Below are 14850 nucleotides of genomic sequence, written 5' to 3' on the forward strand. Positions count from 1 at the left end.
CATCATGGGAAAACAAAATATTTCTCTGGAAAACTTGTTTTTTTTTGAAAATTGATCTTCTTTCCAGAAATATAAATCCAGCAAATTCTGTCAATTTTTTGTTTGTCCAGAAGAGGAGGCTTGAAAGAAGAACAGTTTGTGCCAACACAAGCACCTTTTTACCTGGCTTTGTTTTCTAGACAGTTTATCTGGTGACATCAGGCTCTGTTATAAGTAACTGTTTATGCACATGAGTTTTGGAGAGTAGGGAAACTCTGAATACACTAAAAATAAAGGCAGGCAGGGGTAACATCTGGTAGGATAAGCTGCTGACTTGCTCATTTGCTTCATTTGCTTCTGACACTAGTCAGAAGTTATGTCTGAGTTATGTACTGAAAAAAGTGAATTTCATTCACTGATGTCAAAATATTATACCAAATATGAAATGTCTAAGACTAAGCAAAAGGACTTTGACCAAGCAAGAAATGAATATATTTAGTCTATTCCCTAGATTTATGAAATTCAACATTCCTCCTGACTTCATCTGCACAAAAATAATTTTCTCTCATTTTTAAACTTGGTATGTTGTTTTGAAGACACTGTTTTTCCTGGTTTTCTGATTCCTGTTGCACTGTTTGCAGCTTCAGAGCGGGTTCCTATGCCTGACTTACACTGGGGTTAGCAGTGCCACGAACCCCACGCCAGCCCCCATCCCACGCGCTCTGCCCACGATGAGCACTTGTCGGGTTTGCACAAACACAGTCACAATAAAACTACCTTTCCAGATTGTCTTCATCCTATAATGCTGGCTTGAACATACCTACAATAGCTACAAAGTTACGGCTGGATGAAGGAGATGGATTGATATCACTGAGTCACATTACTTAATGCTGCCCAGTTTGCAAAATACTGCATTTATGTACACGTAGGAGGGTAGGGCAGTATCTTGTTCAGACTCGCACAGTTCTAGTGTAGACGCTTTGCCTTTGCAATGCAAGATCAGATTCCCTGATAACTGACACCAATTACTTTCCCCTTTCTGTTTTTTATATGAGTTGTCAATCTCTCACTTACCAGAGACCAGATATTCAATGTGTGCTGTAAACTTATTGACCATTGATCATAACATCATGGATTTTGAAATTCAGGTCAAAAGGTATGAACTAAAGCAAGGTAAATGATGTCGTTAATTAGGTTGCATACTCCAGAAATCTAAAATAGTGACAATTTAGAATTTTATACTTTAAATTTTAAATAATAGCATACTTTTATATTCTGATTTTGATTATTTAATGTGAGCTTTTAACTGTTATCTCCTTGTCATTGATCCTCACTCAATTAAATTGTTATTGCTACTGCCTTAATGTAGAAAAACATAGACTGAACGCCTAAGTTTTTCAGAAATTGCATATAACAATTTCCTCTTCTAATTCTATGCCCAGTCCCCACCTCTTGTTGTTTTGTCTGTGTGAGCCAAGTACTTATGTGTACTGGCAGGCAAATCTGAATTTACAACCACATGCTAAAATAACCTGTGAAATGTTTGTGCTTAAATGCATTGCCTGGAAAATCTAACTTACTGCTTGTAGGTAATCTGGGTTTAGTGAGTTTGGGATACTCAGATGAACTGTGTGTGGTTTTAGGCTTCCCAAGGCAGATGTTTCATTTGTAATCAGTGGTCAAGATAGACGCATCCCGGTGTCCTTCCACGCCAACCCTTCCCAAACACACCGGCAGTTTCCTAACACAAGCCCCAGGACAAGTACCTTGAGCTCAAGTGCTTCCACATTTTTATGCTGTGGTTGCTGCAACCAGCTAAATGTGCCTTTGGTTAGGGATCAGCTTGATGCACTGCAGTAGGGGACATGTAAGGAGTGCAGGACAAGGGAAGGCAGCGATAAAGAAGGGGAGGGACAGAGGGAGGGAAAAGAACGGAGACTCCTCAGACCTCAGTCTGCAGAGAGACCTGGTGGAGCAAGAAGGTAGACCAACTTTTCCAAATTCTAGTACATTCTTTTGGACAGAGACAAGCTAGTAAAGCAACTCTGAAATGCTGACTATAAGCCAGGCTTTTGTAGCCCTGGTCATTTTTCTGTTAATTGTTCAGTTTCTCAAATTGAGAAAGGCAAGTCAGCAACTGCCTCCTGGACCAACCCCTCTCCCATTGCTTGGAAACTTGGTGCACCTGAACTTTCAGTTTCATCGGGATCTTCTGATGGAGGTATTTCTTTTCAGATACTTCTAGACGGTTAATTTACTGACATCTTAAATGAAACTGATATATTAATATCAAAACCAAGTTTTAAGACTCAGGAAAGTTAGACAAGATATAGGCATGCAAAGATCAATTTGATTTCTAAATTCAGGTAACTTTCTTGTGTGGAATATGAGAGCTTCATGAGAACCTTGATGCCCTTAAGAACCAAATAAACTTGGGGACAGGGTTTTTGCCTTGTGATTACAGGAGGTGAATACCAAATTGAAGAGGGGCTCCCCATTGTTGGTGACATCATATATGCTACTTTTTTAACTTCTGAAGAACTGGCATTACCTGGTTTGATTACTGAATGAGTAACACCGTGTACATTGTGTATGTCTGTCATACTGAAGGGTTGTCCTCAGAACTATCTGTTTGCCGCTTATTTTTTGAGGGAGTTGCTCCTCCCTGGGCCATCAAAGTCTCTTCCTGTCCTCTGGCAGTGATTATTCTCATGGTTTGCAGTAGACCTCTAATTCAGATCTGCGGCTTGAGATATTACACACAAATCTTTGTGAGCACAATGCAGCCTGACAGGCAGTGATGCTATGAAAGGAAGGATAAAGCCAGTGTCCAAAGGATTATAAGCAGAAAAGAGTGACTAGTGTGATCAACTGGATATAATTCTACTGGCACTTTAAATATCTTCTACCGTCCCTTTTTTATTATCGTGTGTGTGTGGGAGCATAAACCAAATCTTTCTGGAAGCTCTTCTTTTCTCTGCATTTCCTCTGTCTTACATCTCTCCCTGCTTCAGCCCTGCATATTTCTCCAGCGAGCTATGTTTTCCTCAGTAGTATGAGGAAACACCACTGCCTTCACTCGGCTGCAGTCCACTCCAGGGCTTAATTCCTGGCTGCGTCTCCTCTCCTGGAGCGCTCAGAGGAAGCAGGATTAATCACTTGCTCTGCTATTGCAAAGGAAGGGCTGGCTGAGGCACAGAGCCTGGAGGGGGCAGAGCGTTTCTGTTGCATTAACAAGGTACAAATGTGGGTATTGGATGTGATGCAACCTAAAATTTGAAGTTTTCTGAAATGCTGCGGTAGCCTATGCTTTGAAAGGGGAAATCACTTCCCTGGGGTAGATAAAATTGGCTACTGAAAGCCTAGCTCTTAGGAAAAAACAACTCTTTTTTTTTTTTTTCTCCTGCTGCCAGCTACAATTATATCAATAAGAGTCATGATCTCAGCACAGAGCTGGCCATTTGGCTAGTCAATAGTGTGCTCATCTTCTTTAAGATCTGTGGCGTTTCATCTGTGCTTTTTTGGCGCCTTCTTTCCCATCTACAGCTGGCAAAAACTCATGGCAACATATATACTTTGTGGTTCGGGTGGACGCCCGTGATCATACTGAATGGGTTTCAAGCAGTGAAGGATGGCATGACCACACACCCTGAAGATGTTTCCGGGAGGATGGTGTCTCCTTTCTTCAAAGCAATAGCCAAAGGAAAAGGTGAGCTTTGTTTATTATTTCCCATGGTCACTTTTGTCCTGAGCTTGTCCACGCTTGGGAAACGCTCCAAATGAGTTTGTTTCTAGGTCACCTCAGAGCTCAGGCATGTGCCATCACTTCAGATCTCACTTTCTTCACAGAATAATGTGTTCTGATGTACAACTGAGCTGTATGTTGTTACATAAACGCAAAGAGTGCTTATCTGTTTGGCAGCTATATATACTATATGATTGCCAAATAGCTTCCATCATGAGCAAGAGACTTCCTCCAGAAGGCTCATGGCAGCGTTTGCTGACAGTCTTAAAGGCTTGATGAGTACCCTTTCATTGTAAGGGTGTCTTCATCACGTTAAATTGCATTTCTCCTTAGAGTACTTTAGAAGCTTATATGTCTTTTTCTTCCTTCCTTTGAGTTCACTATGCCAAAGAGAACTCACATTGCTTACGGCCAGGTAAACCACCAAGGCTCTCCAGGTAACCACCTGCAATTGAACAACCAGGGGAGTGATCTTTCTTTCAGAGGAGAAACAGGATCCAAATGTCACTTGGTCCTCACCTTCATCATCGCTGCCTAGAAACATCACATTTGCTGAAATTCTATCCTATAAACATAGGCAAGTCCTGTATGAAATTTCACCCCATAGGAATTCACCTCCTTACTCCTTTATTGAGCATAAATACCTGGGTTTGGCTAAAGCAGATCCCTAAAAAAGCATCTTTAATTATTTTCTGAAGACATGAGGAAATGGAACAGTTAGAAAACCCTTAGATGGCTCTTTTCAAAGACTAACTGCAAGTTTCACTAAGGTTTCTGGTCACTGATCTTTTTTTCTCCTAAATGTACTTGTATCACAGAGCATTCCCCAATATACTCTATGTATTTTATAACATATTTTTAAATGAATAGTTCAGGTCTATGACAAATATTAATATATCAGGAAATATCCTCAGGTATTATCCTGGCAAGTGGTCATTCCTGGAAACAACAGAGACGCTTTGGTATAATGACTCTCCGCAATCTAGGAATGGGGAAAAAAGGCCTGGAGTATCGAGTGCAAGAGGAGGCCTCTCACTTGGTGGAGTTCTTTGTCAACCTGAAAGGTATGTTTCTCTTAAGGAATTAGATGCTTTCCAAGCGTGGCTTCATCTCGTCAGTAGGCAAACTTATGTACCCCTTTCTAGAGCAAGGATGGGTCCAGTTTGAGGTATCCAAGGAAGTGTAGATAGAACTCAGTATCAGATGTGTAAATTTCTTTCCTAAAAAGCTCTATCTGAACCTAACGAAGTCGGAAGCTTCAGAGATCCCTTCTCTTTTGGCTTCTATTTAACTGTGTTTATAATATGATGTCACAGACTTGCACAGCCAGGGAGTCCTCATACTGCCTGTGATAGACAACCTAGGTGTGGTAGAACTTAATCAGTTCTCTAATTCTCTAAATTCCAGCCTAGACCACAATACCTTTGATATTCTTGGACCTGACGTCAGTCTCTAAATACAAGGAGATCTCGTGATGTGACTTGGTTATTTTCTCAATTTCTACAGCTGAAGATATCAGGCTTTTTCAGCTAGGTGTTGGTTTTCTCTCTCACCCGACTCTGGGAAAACATGAGAGTCTAGCATGTAAGCACTGCTGAGTTAATGTGCGATTGTATAAACTATTAGCTGATTCTTTGAACACAGTACAGAACTAAAAAAACAAACAAACAAAAAAAAAACCCAAAAACAAATTCATCTGTTAAAATTTTGGGGGTGTAGTTAAGGAATTCTCCCATAATGGTGCAGGATATTTCACTGTCTGTCTAAGTAACTTCTGGCAGAAGAAATCAAAGAAAATGGGGAGATGACTTCACTAGATTAGCTAGTTCATCCTTGAATCCAAGCCTGGGTCACTTCTACCCAAATCATTTCTAATGCACATCTGTCTTGTATCTATTAAAATATCATCAGACAGAGATCTGATGGTCTATTGTTCACAGTTGACACTTTTAATTATTTTATTTCCTGCTTCAGTTCTTATCTATTCTACCTCTTGAACCTTCCCCAGGTTCTTCATTTTTTTTCCCTAAGGTTTTTATGGTTTTGAACATTTCTGTCACTCTCTTCAGTTAATCTACTTCCTGTGATAGTTCTTGCTTTGCATATTGCCTGACTTCTCCCACTCACCTGAGGACAGTAAATTTTATATGACATCCTCTGATGGATCTTAGCTGTGCAATGTCACTTCACAGGAAAAGGTTGTTTTAAGGCTATAAGTTGGTAGTTTAACAGTGTCCTTTGCTTTAACACTGTTTATATTCAAGAATACATATTAACACCATATGTCCTCTCCCTTCACACTCCAACTGGATAAAAAGTGTATTTTACATAATCTCTGATAGTATCTTGCCCTACCTGAATAAGGAACAACCAAAGAAAGCATTAAGAGTGAATATTAATTATTGTCTTTGCAGGAAAACCCGTGGATCCTTCTTTCCCTCTTTTTCACTCTATTTCAAATGTAATTTGTGCTCTGGTTTTTGGATATCACTTCTCTGATGAGGACAAAACCTTCCATGATATGATCAGCGCTACAGAGAATTTATTCAGATTTGTAGGCAGCTTCATTCATCAGGTGATTAAATAATACGCTCTTTTTTTCCAATATGTGTAAAATTAAGGTGCAGATGCAATAATAGAAATTGACAAATGCAAATAGAAAGTTAAATTTTCATCCTTCTGCTGATGCCTGGCTAGAGAACTACCCAACTATCCTACTATTCTTAGTAGCCACACAGAAGGAAGGCTGAATTTTGATTCTGTGAGGGAGCAGGGGATTCCAACCTGTGCAGAAACAGGGTCTTCTAGTGATCTTAGTCAAACAAGCTTCCTAGCATGAGCAGAGTGTTGGCAGTACTGCTTGGGACCCCAGATTCAGGAGTGTGCCAAAATTACAAAACATTTTCCCAAAAGGGCAAAAATGAACTCAGAGAAATTACAGTTTTTTTACTCCACTATCAATATTTCCAGACGGGACAACTTAGTCTTTTGGTGTTTCTAAACCATCTTTGTAACTGACAGATAACTCATGCTACCTCTTGTTTTGTCACTTCCACAGTTGTATGAAATCCTTCCCTGGCTGATGTGCCATCTCCCTGGTCCTCATAAAAAGGCCTTGTCTTGCTATGATGTCCTGAGTTCTTTCGCAAGGAAGGAGATCAGAAGACATGTGGAGAGAGGTATCCCAAATGAACCACAGGATTTCATTGACTTTTACCTGGCTGAAATGGAAAAAGTAAGTGATCGTTCTGCCTGACCATACATTCATGGGGCTTATATCTAAATAGGCCAAGATATAATACAATTAACCCCCTCATATTACAGTTTCTTATATTTCATAGGTTTCTTAATGCGAATATAGCAACCTGGAGCTTACTAACTCATGTCTTCCAGAAAGGCATCCAGTTTTATGATCTGGTTGCAGAAATGAGTTACCATAAAGTACGTAAGGGTGTGAATTCATGGGCTGTCATCTGCTTTCCATAAATATCAAAGTGTGTGCTTCACTCCTGTAGTAAGTATGAGACTGTTTCCACCTCAACCTAGAAAACTTTGGTAGAGCATCTCAGGGCAAGGTGCTTCATGCTTACAATAGGATTGAAGGCATGCGCACAGATAATTGTCCTGATATAGGTGACGTGCTTCTTTACATGACTTTCTGTGCATGCCAACACTGGCTATTGCATCTAGCTGATGCAGAATGCTGGTCTCCCTAAGGAAAGATGAAGATCTGCCCTTGATGGGAGGAGGCTTTATCATTAGGTCCAGATCTGAGGAGGTTCTATACTCTAAAAAATTCCCAGGCCATTCTTCAATCCCTTGGAATTTAAAGAGAGCAATCCTTCCAGGTCCAGCCCAGGCTCTTTCAACAGCTGCACCTCAGTATTTTCAGCCTACTCAATCATTTGACCAACCCTGAAATCTGTACTTTAGGTATCACATATTATTTGCCTACTTCCTCAACAGATAGATGTTGCCACTAGCAGGTCCTAAATGGGGTGTGTTTGGGGATCCTAAGCCTTTTATCTCTTCTGTTACCTCTAATTTGCACATAGTTTGGGATGCAGGTGGCCAGACACTTAGGCTTAAATTAGAAGGTCTGGAAATGATTGCTCAGAAACACTCAATGACATAATGCACTGTTCTTCTATCCTGCCCAGGTATCTTTTCCATAGCAGGAGGGGTTAATGAGGCAGAGAGATTCTCTTAAGGGCACCAGAATTTCTGCTTCAAATTCAGTCATTTGGAGATACCTTTAGGAACTAAAGAAAACGCCTCTTTCTTAGGGTAGATGAAGTCCGTGTAGCTACTACCTTTGCTCATCAGCTTCCAGAGAGTCAGGCCACCATGTTCTGATAGTGTTGCCTAACAGCCTCTGGAGTTCTCTTGCTCATTACGTCTGAATCAATGATTTACTAAAATATTCATTTTAGAGGCCATGATACAGCTTTTTTCTGGTCTCAGTGGTACAGGCTTTGCAATAACTGTAATTGCAAAAATGATAATAACTGTAATTTTGAATATTCTTGTACATGACACCTACAGAAATCACAAAATAATAACTCTTACACCTGCAGATGATGCCCTAACTTTCATACTTTTTAACTTCAACTTTTTATCATCTTCTACAGTCTAAAGATGGGCCCAAACCCAAATACGATGAAGACAATTTGATGTATATTATAAATGACCTTTTCCTTGGTGGATCAGAGACCTCAAGCACAACCTTGTATTGGGGGCTGCTCTATATGGTGGTGAATCCAGACATCCAAGGTGAGAGGGAGACTTGCTGTGAAACACTGGAGCTACTGCAAATGTTAATGATGACTAAATAGAATGACGTGCAGCTACAAAAGCCAGCCTGAGCTTGGCTCTCGCTCTCCCAAAGCGCTGACAACAGCATGCTGAGTTTATAGCACAGAGAAAGACAGAGTCCAGTCTCTGCTCTGATCTAATCTGGTGCCTGAAGTTAGAGCTCTAACTAAAGTCCTGTCTGACTGTTTCAGGCATGAGGGATGCTAACACACCTTGTTGTGGTTGTCACACATTTCACCTACCTTCTCTTCCCACTCCTTACAACTCACCATCTCCCTTGCAGCTGCTGCCTTGTCTAACCTTGGCAGCTTATAAAGGGCTGCAGAATGCCCTTTCATTCATGTGGTCCTAGTAGAGACAACTGTCTCTTTCTGTATCCTTCCTGTCAGGGGAAAAAAAAAAAAAAAAAAAGAGTAAGGTAAGGAGATGCACTAAGGGTAATTTGGCACATGGAAATTCAGAAACTCAGTGATTCTTTCCTGCCTTTGCCAAGTGTCTCACATGCAAGCCCAGGCAAGGGGCACCCTGCAGCACACGTTGATCTGGGCTGGCTTCTGGGTTTCAGTGCAACAGGTGGTGCATGTAACGAACCATGTAACAAGCCGGGGGTGTTAGCGCCTAATATTTAAATAGTGAGAAATGTTTGTTGCAGTTTTCTCACTGAGCAGAAAACAAACCTTAGGAGATAACAAAGGTGAGTGTGAAATATCTGCAAGGAACAGGGAAACTGCAGGAATAGGGAAAGAAGCTTAAGGGGAGGGATGTGGCTGCCTGATATGCAGCGAGGTTGCTCTCAGGCAAGAACTGCTGGTACTACACAACGACTGTTGCTGTCTTAGTTAATGCTGCAAAAGAGATTGCTCAGCTAATTAGCACCACTGCAGGTGAATGTCGCTGTGCATCCAGGCTGTTTCTCCAGTCACAGCCATGTCAGGAAGAGAAAGGATAGGTCCAAAGCTTAAGGGAGACTCAGGTACCCCTGGAGCTGGTGGTCTTTCTGTTGTGCTCAGGTGCTGGAAGAGGAGGAGATGTCTGATTGCCACCATGGCTGAGGCCTCCCCAACGGCGTCACTGAACACATGATCTCATCCGAGGTTTTAAGCTGATTCATGTGTTGTTTGTTCAGTGTTGCTGTAACTTGGACTGCCTCTGCTCCACTCCTCCTTAGCATGGGAGGGGGGTAATAGCCAAGGCATTTACATCAATTCTGGAAATGAGATTTTGATTTTGACATAGACTAAAATAAGCAATCCTAAAACACCTTCAAAATCTGGGGCTAAGTGACTCCATATACAGTAAAAAAACATACAGTGAGATAAATGTCAGAACTGGTATAAAAACACTGTAGTCCTGGTTGAGACTCTGTACTACACTTTTTTGTTTTTATTTTGTTTGTTTGTTTATTTGTATATATTAAACTCAGGCATTAAATCATATCAAATCATATTAAAACATATGTTGTAGACTTCATGGGCTATGCTGAGATATTAGGTTTTCCTATTGCTCCAAGAAAACAGACCAGTTAAAATGTTTTGTACATTTTCCTGTCTAAAATGGTGCATATTTCTCCACAGAGAAAGTGCAGAAGGAGCTGGATGCTGTTTTGGGACCTTCCCAGTTAATCTGCTATGAGGATCGCAGAAGACTGCCCTATACAAACGCTGTGGTTCATGAGATTCAGCGCTTCAGCAACATCGTCTTTGTTGGCATGCCCAGAGTGTGCGTGAGGAACACAACGTTGCTGGGCTTTCCCCTCAAAAAGGTACAGAAACATTTTCAGCCTCTGCTCTTTCTTTATCAGAGAAACGTTCAGCTTCTATTCCAGATTTATAACCTGTTTTCCGTATATAAACGGTTGTCCATATAACCCTGAAACACTGTGAGCAGGGGAGAGTTACCATAAATGAAATGTCTCTCACTTAATGTACTGATGCTCAGAGAGGTGATGAAACTTTTCTAGCTGCCATCAGAGCCTTGAGTTCCTGCCCTACAGATCAATGGCCCAAGAGCAGAGCCCAGTTCTGCTTGACTGGGGCTGGACTGAGAGGAGACTTATTTTTATTCTTAACCAGCTTGCCAAAGCACTGTCTAAGAAGTCCCTGTCCCTCTCAGCACTGCCACAGGAATGGAAGAAAGTCTGGAAGAGAATGAGTCTTCTTACAGGGACTGCACGGGCTGAGGAAGGCACAGGGACCTGCCTGGTTCTGTGGCGCCTAAGAGACTGGCAGCTGTAGCTGTGAGGGACTCCTCCCCAGGTGTTGCCTGAGACAGGAGTTCACAGCCAGCAGGGCATTTTGGAGAGGGACATCAGCAATGCTAAATGCCTTTTCATTCAGGTAAAAGGTAAAAGCACCAGGTACTTTTATTGCAAGAGAGACGGGAGAGTCCATCACCATTCCTGGCACCTGAAATCAGCCCCACCTAACTCCGTGTGGTGACAGCTTCACACTTTCTTCTGTCTGAATTCAACAGCCAGGTAGCTAAAATAGTCGGGACCAGTATGGACAAGGTCTGAAGGACTAATAACAAAAGGATTCAGAGGTTGTTGTTAATGAAGTGATAAATATTGTGAGGATTTCTGGTTTTCTGCCTCTCTCTTAAGCCTGAAAGTGAGTTTCCAAAGTTGAGACCTGAATATCAACAAAGAATCCTACCAGAGGTGCTGTTAAAACTAGTAGCAAAAGTGGTCATAAGGAAGTTGTATCATTAACACAAATTGGCATAGCTGCAGAGTTGGGAAGTAGAACTTCCAAATAAGAAAATGTCCACAGACTTCCATTTTCTCTCTAGGAAAATGGACTTCTCACCACATGATATTTGCACATTGCAATAAAATGCCAACAAGCAGCGGTCTTACCCACCAGGCAGAGACTGAGGGCTGAGAGAATGGCAGGCAGAATTTAACCAACAAGTTTCTTCCTTGCAGGGAACCATTATCATTCCAAATATAGCCTCCGTCCTGTATGATCCTGAGCAGTGGGAGACACCTCGACAGTTCAACCCTGGCCATTTCCTTGATAAAGATGGAAACTTCATAAACCGTGAAGCTTTCCTACCATTCTCGGCAGGTAAATGCACTGACAATTCAAACTGAACCAGTGGATTAGATGAAGAAGAGAGAGAAATGCGAAAATGTGATGTTTTCTCAGATAGCTGCTAGATGTCTATCTTTTTAAGAACAGTGCTGGCTTCTATCTGCCAAGGCGTATGGTTCTGTGGTGTCAGACCTCGAATTGTTCTTAGTACACTGTGGTGGGAATCCCATCCCTGCTTCTGAACTTTCTGGGCAGTTATAGTTTGCAGTAATCCAGAGGTTTCATCTGCAGTATTCTTCATATATATATATATATATATATATATACACACATATATATATATATACACACACATGCATATATAGATATACATATATATATATTTATATATTTTTTCCTTGAGAAGTAATGTGCTTTGCATTTATTAGAGCTGCTAGCAATCTCTCTTAAAGGACTAAGCTGAAAGAAAATAAGAGAGCATCCCCTGTCATTACAGTATGAGTGAACAAAGTGATTATGAAGTTAGAATACTCCTGGATGCTCACTGACCTTGGCCTCGTCTTTCTGCAGGGCACCGTGTGTGTTTGGGGGAGCACCTAGCCAGGACTGAGCTCTTCATTTTCTTTGCCAACCTGCTGCGGGCTTTCACCTTCCAGCTCCCCGAGGGAGTGACAACGATCAACACAGAGCCCATTTTGGGGGGCACCCTGCAGCCCCACCCATACAGGCTTTGTGCCATCCCGCGCTAGGATGCAGCACATCCGAGACCAGAATGAGACAGTTCTTCTTACCTTGATGAATTCCCTCTCAAATGTATAAATCTTCTTTTCCTAGACTGGATATTGATATTAATCTATCCAGGACTATTCAGAAAGTGGATGCCAACAGAGATTCAGACCACCACGACTTTTGGCCTGGTCCTTGTGAAGATCCCAGAAGAGTTTCAGAGATTTTAACCATTTTTCTCCTCTTGGAGAGCACCTGCAGCAAGCTACTGTGCTTGCCAGCTATGAACACAGTGTGCTGTGCCTCCTTGTCCTTGCTGAGCAGGATCATTGTGATGCTCATTCCTGAGAAAACCTGGATACAGTGTGACAGAGGACCTTGCAAGAGTCTAGTAGCTTCATTCCTGTGAGCGGTTTCATGACTTCAAGTCATTTAGTTCTGGAAAATGCACCTTCAAGGTCCTAGTTTAGTTTTACTTTTCTGAACTTAGACACTGTAATTGATTGATAGATTGGAAACAATTCTAATAATAAAAGCATAAAGGAAACACTGAGGTTATTAATGTCTGAGTTTGATGTAAATAATTTCCACATATAAGATGAAGAAGATCAATTTAAAGTTGAAGAAATAAATTTAAATTAGGTATTTGCTAGCATGTGAGTGCATCACATAGCAGCTTTGATCAATGTTATAATGTACTATCATTTATATATATATATATATATATATACAGATCAGCTTTCTGTGATATGGAATCATGCCGACTTTCCCTATGGGTCATTAGAAAGCTGGGACCTTCAGATCTGTTATCAAGCCTTCGACTTGTGGAATTAGTACAGTAACTGGTAGCGGAAGGGAGCTTATTACTAAAAGTCCAGAGCCATTAGTTGGCCCAGAGCCAACTCAGTAGTAACAGGGTTTGCTGAGCTGGCTTCTCTAAGGTGCTGCCCACAGCCCTCCCTGTCCCCACCTCCCAGGGCTGCTGTCTTTTCTGGTCGTCATCACTTTGCTGCCCACTGGTTAGAGCCCCCAGGCACAATTTTGAAATAATATTGTGCCTTGAACCAGTATGACACACTCGGAGAAGCTGTTTTGTAGTTCAGAAAAGGTCCAGAAAAGTCTGAGAAGACACGGGAGGTGAAAGAGAAATATTCACTGTCGCCCCAACAGAAAGCCTGGACAGGGTCAAAGGCAGCAAATGAGGGCTTGCTCAAAAGAGCAGGAAGGGTGGTACCGTGTACACCTTGCGGGTAAGCTGTGCATCTCCTCACCGCAGCATGTTGTACTAAATGTTTGCGTCTATTCAAAAAGGACTTGGATAAACTTCCAGAAGGAAAATGTTTTGGGGGGGTTATTTAACACCAACACAGTCTTTTTTTTTTTTTTTTTCCTTTTTCTTAAATGCTTTCCAAAGGCATCTCATACCACATGCTGTCAGAAACAAGGACATTAGAGTAGCTAAATCTTTCGCCTGACACAGTATGGCTGTGCTTATATTTTATGCCTCTTATTCAGGATTAAAGTTACTTCAGTTACATATGTTCAAACTGAAGTAAGATATAGCATGTTATGATCTTTTTTTTCCTGCTTTTTTTTCTTACTTTCAGCTAGTTCTCTGATCAAGGGCCTGCTGCGATGCACCTGGGGAGACTAGGAATTGGGCTCATTCAAGCAATTTGTAATCCTAGAGCACAAGCCAGAATGCACTTTATGTTATTCATTGGCCTTTGATTAAAAGTCTTGCCGCTGGCTCTTTTCAAAATTTAATTTATTCATTTGTCTGACATCTTCAGGTGAGAAAAATGCACTGTGAACAATAAATCAAATTTTGTTTAGTACTAGAATGTATTTTCTTGTCCCAAAAAACTGACAATATGCTAGTGAAAGTGGAGTTGTAGACATTTCCTTTAATGCATTTTTTACGAGCATGTATTATCAGGTGTGAGATCTGGAGCCAAGCACATGCTGTCAAATTAGCCTTGAACAGAGAACTGTGGTAACCCAAAGTGAGGAAATCCCTTTTCCTCCTCTCCAAACAATTCTTTGGCTATAAATGTCATTACCTGCCTACCTCTATATGTTCAGTGTTTCCACTATTGTTACCATTGTGAAATACCACATGAATAAAAATTGCAGATGACTCTTTAATTGAAAGGAACAATGAATCTGGGTAACATGAAATAAATGATTTATGGCAATTTGGAGATAGATGAAGCACTAAAATAGCTGAGTTCCAATGTCCAAAAATACAATTAATGTATTGGAAAAAATCATCCTGAACTCAAATGTTCAGTGCGACAGACAGAAACTTACTGCAGAATAAAGCAGGGACATCCTTCCAAAAGTACATTCCTGTACAAGGAATACTGGTTCAACCCTGCTGCCTGTGATAGCTACTGATACAGATCAGGCAGATCAGATGAATAGTGGCGGATGAGAAACGGCAACTTTGAAATCTGAAGAACAGATTTTGGTGTCTTAGCTCAAAACGTTAAGAACAAGTCAGGTTTATGTGTAAATCAAATGATTGGAGATATGGGTACTATCATC

At 41.1% G+C, this 14850-nt stretch overlaps 1 protein-coding gene across 2 annotated transcripts; it reads left to right on the forward strand.

Moving 5' to 3' along the window:
* The first annotated feature begins 2029 nt into the window (after positions 1 to 2029).
* On the forward strand, positions 2030 to 12326 carry LOC104575115 (cytochrome P450 2J6). 2 transcript variants are annotated; one of them, XM_088525481.1, is made up of 9 exons: positions 2030 to 2200; positions 3526 to 3688; positions 4639 to 4788; positions 6139 to 6299; positions 6783 to 6972; positions 8345 to 8497; positions 10114 to 10301; positions 11466 to 11607; positions 12145 to 12326. In XM_088525481.1, the coding sequence occupies exons 1-9, from the start codon at positions 2030 to 2032 to the stop codon at positions 12321 to 12323; spliced, it is 1497 nt and encodes a 498-aa protein (XP_088381607.1). In that variant the 3' UTR covers positions 12324 to 12326. The 2 variants fall into 2 exon arrangements, with proteins under 2 accessions (XP_088381607.1, XP_010220743.2); XM_010222441.2 differs by having other exon boundaries at positions 6783 to 6959; positions 8356 to 8497.
* Positions 12327 to 14850: the final 2524 nt, after the last annotated feature.

This window comes from Tinamus guttatus, unplaced genomic scaffold, assembly GCF_059628265.1.
Source record: "Tinamus guttatus ecotype Peru unplaced genomic scaffold, ASM5962826v1 Tinamus_guttatus_pri_ptg000227l, whole genome shotgun sequence".
Taxonomy (NCBI): Eukaryota; Metazoa; Chordata; class Aves; order Tinamiformes; family Tinamidae; genus Tinamus; species Tinamus guttatus.